Consider the following 7,848-nt stretch of genomic DNA (forward strand, 5'->3'; position numbering starts at 1 on the left):
TCTCGAACCCGCGGGCTCAGGCCATCCACTCACCTCAGCCTCCCAAAGCGTGGGATTACAGGCTGAGCCACCGAGCCCGGCTCAAATCTAATTTCTATAATAAGCACTTACTGCCTATAAATCTCATCTGATTTATACTTGTCATATCAGTGCTGTCTCTCTTTGGTAACATTTATTAATTGCTTGAATTAAATATACATGATTTTGGACAGAATTTACAATTATAAGAGTCAGTCACCAATATACTATTACTGATTGATTCTGAGAACTACACCAGATTGATTCTGAGAACTACACCAGAAGGCCAGACTTATACCACTTCAAAAAAACAAAAACAAAACAATAAACCCATCTAAATTCACATTTTGGTCAGAGAAAAATTCTCATTATTCCAGAAGTGGAGTATACTACTTTGAAAGACAAATGTGTTAAATTTCAACTTTGGCTCCTAAAGGTACTTCCCAAAAGACAGAGAAATATACACAAGTAGGTTAATGCATTTCAACAATTAGGATGAGCGCATTTGGACAAGTTTCATTAGGTTGTGTGGTCCAACCTCCTGCCTTCAAGTCAAAACAATATGTATCCAAGATGGAAAGAGTCTCTAAGAGTAGGCCTATGCCAGCTCCTGTCAAATATGATTCAATGAATTGATTTCAAAGAATATTAAAGCTCTAAGAAAGAAAACTGACTTGATAAATTATGCTGCGGATTACCACCATATAACCAGGGAACTAGAGACAATGTCCACCATCCTCACTCCATCGCTCCTAATTGAAGTTGTTTCCAAGAGTCTATTTTGTTTAACTTACCTGAGGTCTCTGAAAAAAGTTCAGAAGGCTGACTGCTGAATGGTTTCTTTTGCTCCAGTTTTTCTAACACAGAAGCTTCATCTGTTGGCAAGTTGAACTTTTGGTCTGTGCTTGTGAATGGTTCTAAAGATAATAATAAAAACCATACAAGTTTCAGAGAAGCACTACTTCAGCTATTTTCCCAGCTGACGAAAATTAGAGATGAAAATAGTTTTTGAGAAATTCTCCTATAAGAGGCAGCAGAGAAGTGGAGTAGTAACTGGAAGGTAGATTTTAGACAGTTTTGTTTTGTTTTAAAGATGAGGAAAGATCTGAGTATCATATGTTCTCACTCATAGTGGACCTTGAATATCCAACGTACTACTATAAGAAAATGACTGACAGTGGTGGGAAACTATGCAGGGGGGGGAGAGATGGGATTAACGGTAGTAAATATGTTTCTGGGGATGGGGAAACACCTCTTATCAACAAGGGTGCTTGAATGAAGCGTATTTGTATACCTAACCCTTAACTGTACCCCACAATATCATAATAAAAAATATTGATTATAAAAAAAGCAAAAACAAAAACAAAGATGAGGAAAAAAAATAACAAATGTTTATAAGTTGGTGGGAATGATCCACTGGAAAGAAATTAAATTGGTGAGAAGCAAAAAAGGGAGAAAAAGTGGGGCAATATACCTAAGAAGGAAAGAGGAAATGGGATCGACTATAAAATGGGAGGAGAGGCTGGCCTTAATCAGGAGCAGGAATAGTTTACATTAAAACAGGAAAGAAGGCAGAGACTACGGACACAGACAGAAGTAGTTGGGCAGATAAGGTAATGGGAGTTTGTGGATGTTCCATTTTACTGCATCAATTATCTAGAAGAAAAACAGGAACATCCACAGAGAATGAGGATAGACAAGGTGTTGGAGGATAGAGGGGGTAAAGGTGAGAAAGAGTTGTCCAGGAGAGTAGGAATATGAATAAAGTTGCAAAGTATATTACCTTATATATTGCCAAACATCATGCCAGGTAATATAAGGCAATATATAAGGTAATATACTTATATGTTATATTAGTATACTTAGTTTTCTGGAGACTACACGTTGGTGAACAGAAATACTATGAGTAACCAATAAGCTCATACCTGGTGAAATAGTGAAAGCAGATGCAGCTGACTGCTTCTCATCCTGGGGCGATTCTAAATGGGAATCATCACTTATTCCTTTCTGTGTCTGTGCAATTTTCATGTCTTTAACTGGTACTGGTGCCACCACTGTTTCTGAGCGTGGTGCAACATCCTTGGCTGGAGTCACACTGTTGATGGGGGTCACCTCGTTTCCAGGAAGCAGAGCCATATCCTTAGCCAGGGCCACCTCTGTTGGAGGCAGACATATGTCCTTGATGGGGGCTACTTCTGTTTGTGGGGGTGAAGTTGCATCCTTGGCCTGGGTCATCTCTGTTTTGGGGGATGGAGGCACATCCTTGCTCAGAGTCATTTCTGTTTCTGAGGGTGGAGTCATGTCCTTGAACAAGGCCACCTCTTTTTCTGCGGACAGAGCCATATCCTTGCCTAGGATCATTCCTGTTTCTGGGAGTTGAGCCATGTCTTTGATTGGGGTCACCTCTGCTTCTGGAAGCAGTGTCATGTCCCTGGCCTGGACTACCTCTGTCTTCGAGGACAGGGCCACCTCCTTGGCTGAGGATATTTCTGTGGATGATACAATGTCCTTACTCAGTGCCATCTCTATTTCTGAGAGTGATACCACACCCTTGGGTGCAGCTATCTCTCTTTCTTTAGGTGGCACCATGTCCTCAGGTGTGGCCAACACCATTTTTATAGGTGATACCTTCTCTGTTTCATTGAACAGTGTCACATCTTTGGATGGTGCTACCTCTGTTTCTATAGGTAGGACCACATTCTTGGCTGAAGACACATCTGTTTCTATGGGCCATGTGGCATCCTTAACTGGGGCCAACTCTGTTTCTGTGGGTAGTACTGTGTCCTTGACTAGGGACTTATCTGATTCCATGGATGGCTGCATGTCCTTTTCCAGTGTCACATCGAATTTGGTGAATGGCTCCATAACTTCAGCTAATGCCGTGTCTATTTTGGTGGCTGGTGCCATGTCCTTGGTGAGGGCCACCTCTGTTTCTCTAGATGGTACCATGTCAGTAGTCTTCAATCCCATCATTATTTCCGATGTTTGTGTTGGTGGCCCCTCTTCTTCTGATGTAATGTCGACTTCCTTGGCCAGATCTAAGAAAAATAAGTTGGACATTTAGGACCCATCACTGTCTTCTCATATGTCTGCATTCAAAACTTACTTTCTTAGGGCACAGGAGTATTTGACTTTTGTGACCATAAGGCTCTTTACATAACTAAGAAGCTGTCAAGTTCACGTATCCTGCCTACTCTTTGACAGTCCCAACCCTTAAAAAAATAAGATAGGAGACACTGCGAGGACAAGTAGCAAAGGAGGAAAGGCAAAAGAGAGAGAAAACATAAGCTTAAAAAAATAACATAGGTACAGAATGAGTACCTTTCTAATAAAGGGAACCTGTGGAAATGCAGGTCAGTCATCTTTTCTATCAAAAAAACTCTCAAATTTTCATAATACTATAAGAAAGGGATTGGCAGTAGTGGGAAACTTCCCGGGGGGTGGGGGTGGGGGGCACACCTTATTAATAAAGGTACCTGATCTCAAACCAGGTGAAGAGGGAACCAAGGCGAGGCCCAAACTTTACCTCTACAATGACCATTTGTATACTTAACCTGAATTGTACCTCACATATTTAAAAAAACAAACAAATAAATAAATAAATAAAAAGAAAAACAGGTGCGGTGGCCCACGCTGGTAATCCCAACACTTTGGGAGGCAGAAACAAGGACTGCAAGCCTCAGCAACTTGGTGAGACCTTGTCACTACAATAAATCAAAAAATTAGCAGGGTGTGGTGGTGCATGCCTATAGTTCCAGCTACTTGGAAGGCAGAGGCAGAAGGATCATCTGAGCCCAGCAAGTTGAGGTTGCGGTGGCTATGAGCGAGCCACTGTACTCCAGCCTGTGTGACAGAGTGAGACTCTGACTCAAACAAAACAAAATTCAGAGTTCTAAATCTATACTGAATTAAAATAAAATTTTCTACTGGGCGCAGTGGCTCATACCTGCAATCCCAGCACGTTGGGAGGCAGAGGAGAGAGGACTGCCTGAGCCCAGAGGTTCGAGATCAGCCTGGGCCACTTGGCGAGACCTTGTCTCTACAATAAGTTAAAAAAAAAGAAAGAAAGAAAAAATTAGCCAGGCACGGTGGCATGCGCCTATGGTTCCAGCTACTTGGAAGACTGAGGCAGAAGGATCACCTGAGCACAGTAGGTGCAGACTGTGGTGGCTATGAGCATGCCACTGCACTCCAGCCTGGGCAACAGAGTGAGACTCTGACTCAAAAATAAATAAATAAATAAATAAAATCTTCTTTGCCCATTAACCCCAAGTCCTGTATTTCAACTATGGTTTTGTTCCTCCAGTTATGACCTCACTAATATACATAAATAAAGATATTAGTGATAGCTCTGAAACTGTTATCTTTACCTGATGAAAGCTGCTAAACAATACATCTGATTTATACTTTTATTAATAGTGCGAATACTAACTGATAAAGGGGGTTTTAATAATTTACCTGCTGTCAGCTGGAGAGGTTCTGTAATGGCCTCTGGGGAGACAAAAGACTCTGAGTATGGAGAGTTGGGGTCTTCCAAAGACCATCCCTGATACATAACAGCCGCAGGAGCAAATGTGTCATAGGGAGGCATACCTAATATCGAAACACAAACACATTTTTGAAACTGGGGGGAAAAAAGCATTTGACATTTAAAATCAGCTGCATATATTGCCATAAAGACATAGACCAATAAAACAAAATAAGAAAGTTTTAAAGGACATTGTTGACATTCTTCAGGTTTGGGCGAACTGTTAACAGACAATATAGTATCACTATATCCTGGTAGTGCTATTAATCAACACTTACTGGCTACCTTCTACAGAATACTATAAGAGTCAAATACCAGAGATTGAACTCTAGCTTCAACACCACAACCAATGTAGTATAGTGTATAGTAAGGAATTGAAAGCCTTAATTTCTTCTTTTGTAAAATAAGATTAATACCTCCCTTTTCAACATCAGAAGACAGTTTTATGAAAATACTTTGTAAATTATTAAGGACTGGATAAATGTAAGACAATTATTATTATGCTGTCCTATGCCAGATATAATAGGAGATTCGATATCACATGGTTTTTGCCATCAAGATTATCACAATCTAGGTAGAGAAGCAAGATCAACATATATCAAATAACGCATACTGTATAGGATGGACTAAGTGCTGAGGAATTCCAAAATAACCATGAAGACCAGAACAATCACAGAAGACTTTGGAGTAGAAGCAAGAGCAGAAACAAAGAAGGGGGCAGTCAATTTCAAGGATAAAGAAAACTCTGAGCAAAGAAAAGCATAAAGATGCCAACAGGACAAGAATGTTTCTGGAACTATGAGATCAGTTTGATTTAAATAGATCTTGCATATCAGAGCGAGAGAGAGAAAACAAGATTAGAATAAACAATGGAAAAAGGATTTTGAAAGGAAGACAGATAAATTTAGATGTAAAGAGAAAAAAATACGTATGGTCTTAATCATAAAAATTAGAAGATCAAAACAGAATAGGGCTAGGCTCCATGGCTCAGCCTGTAATCCCGCGCCTTGGGAGGCTGAGTTGAGTGGATTGCCTGAGCCCATGGGTTCGAGACCCACCTGGGCAACTTGGTGAGACCTCATCTCTACAATAAAAATAAAAATTAGCCGGGCGTGGTAGCGCGTGCCTGTAATTCTGGCTACTCGGAAGACTGAGGCGGAAGGATCGCCGGAGCACAGTAGGTTGAGGCTGCAGTGGCCAGAAGCGGCCACTGCACTCCAGTCTGGGTGACAGAGTGAGACTCCAATGCAAAAAACAAAAACAAAAACAAAAACAAAACAGAATAGGAATTCAGAATGATCAATATAGCAGGTATATTCAGAATGGATTAGAAAAGGGAGCAGAAGCCTGATTAGGAGATTCTGAAGTGGTCTAGATACAAAGAGATAAGGGCTAATGCTGGGGAAAAGCAGAAGAAATAGAAGAGAAGATGCTATAAGGAAATGGTTAATACAACCAGGTGACTAGCTAGTGAGCAGAAAGAAGTCAAAGCCAACATCAAATTATCAGGAGATCAGATGAAGAGCATCAACAGTCAACTCATTTAACATCCTTATTCCAAGAGATCTTCAGTCCAAGGAAAAGCATAAATGAAAGATATCATTAGCAAGGATCTTTACAAACACAAAATTATAAACACTGTTGAAGTGGGACTTATTAATGATGGGTATCCTGGTCATTTTCATGTTAAAAGCTATACAAATCAGAAATAGGGCTACTACTATTTATGGATAAGTATGATCTGTTTAATGTTTACTGTGCACCAGACACTAAGCTAAGTATGTTACATAATTTTATTTAATTATCACCAGATCTTTATGGTAGGAACTAGTGCTGTCTCCATTTTATAGATACAGAGACCAAAGTTTAGGGAGGAAATAACTTGCCCAAGGCATGATCGATTAAAAAACGGACACAGAATTTGACCCTATAGGACTCAAGTTTCTATGAGGGGAGGTCAGTAGTAGTTCCTGAACAGCCCAACTGAAAATTTTCTCCTTCGATTAATCCAGACAGCCTTATCAGAGCCAGAGCTCCTAAATCTGACTTTACTTAGTGGTTAACTCCAAAGGTGACAGGTGAAAGGCCCCAATGATTGTCTGGAGTTAAGAAATTAAAAGAGATCAGAACTTTCTCTCTCTGCCTGCCCTGTCCTCTCTCCCTCTCTTTCCCTTCCTTCCAAAAAGAAAAATAAAAGATCAGAATATGTAAACCCAAAATACGCCACTTTGGCAAAAGAATTATTTTTGAGCTGATGGCCATTATTAGCCTGGAAATGGCACCACAAGGAATCTACATAACAAGCTTGACCCCAGTCTTTATCTACTATTAATGTTCCTCCCACAATTTGCAGTCCTCAGAGATTCAAAATCTTTTTCCTTTATCTTGTCACTTCTCAGAAAAATGTATCCTTCTTTGTCAAAGATGCTATATAAAACTGCACTTCTAAAACCACTTCTTAGAGAATTTCTCATTCCCTAGGTACCTGAATGTATTACTCATTAATACACATGCTAAACTTGAGTTTAATCTATCTTTTGTTACAGAGGCCCTAGCCAATTAATCTAAGATGAGTAGAAAGAAAACATTTCTTTCCTTCTCTATAGAATAAATCCAGTTGGAGATGCCATACCATAAGAGTCTGTCAGGGGATCATTCTGTCCTGTAAATGCTGAAGTATCAGTTGCTCCACTGGAGAAAAAGACCATATCTGCCAGGCCATCATCATGGTACATCTTAAAGGGATCTGGAATAAAGAAGAAATCCAAAACTCATTCCCAGTGAATACAACTAGAAAGATTAACATTTCTTATTATCTTATGAAGAATATTGATTAGTTACATGGGTGTTAGCAACATTAAGTTAAGTAAGTTCAGATCATGTGACTACACACAGTAGAGAATCAATAAATATTCACTAATGTGCTTGTTATAAGTTAATAATATATAACCTCATCTGTATAATTTGATTATCAAAATTTAGTACCCAACAATTATATAAAACTTAAAAGGCAACTAATGTGCAACTGTAAAATACCGTAAGAGGTGAAAGTATACAGAAAACCAAAATTTCAACATATATTTACATAATAGACCTTCATTTTTTTTTTTTTGTTTGAGTTGGAGTCTCACTCTGTCACCCAGACTGGAGTGCAGTGGCCGCTCCCGGCCACCACAGCCTTGACTTGCAGGGCTCCCGGCAATCCTTCCGCCTCAGCCTTCCAAGTAGCTGGAACTACAGGCGCATGCTACCATGCCCAGCTAATTTTTTTTTTATTTATTGTAGAGATGAGGTCTCGCCTG

At 39.8% G+C, this 7,848-nt stretch overlaps 1 protein-coding gene across 1 annotated transcript in view; it reads right to left on the bottom strand.

Moving 5' to 3' along the window:
• MAP4 (microtubule associated protein 4) overlaps positions 1-7,848 on the bottom strand; it is a 144,316-nt gene that overhangs the window by 55,693 nt on the left and 80,775 nt on the right. Inside the window, exons 5-8 of the mRNA XM_021719181.1 lie at positions 7,179-7,292; positions 4,477-4,611; positions 1,944-3,056; positions 813-935 (exon numbers count right to left, since the gene is read on the bottom strand). Coding sequence (XP_021574856.1) covers positions 813-935; positions 1,944-3,056; positions 4,477-4,611; positions 7,179-7,292 — 1,485 coding nt within the window. The remainder of the gene's footprint in view (positions 1-812; positions 936-1,943; positions 3,057-4,476; positions 4,612-7,178; positions 7,293-7,848) is intronic.

This window comes from Carlito syrichta, unplaced genomic scaffold, assembly GCF_000164805.1.
Source record: "Carlito syrichta isolate Samal-C Ts95f unplaced genomic scaffold, Tarsius_syrichta-2.0.1 Scaffold314290, whole genome shotgun sequence".
Taxonomy (NCBI): Eukaryota; Metazoa; Chordata; class Mammalia; order Primates; family Tarsiidae; genus Carlito; species Carlito syrichta.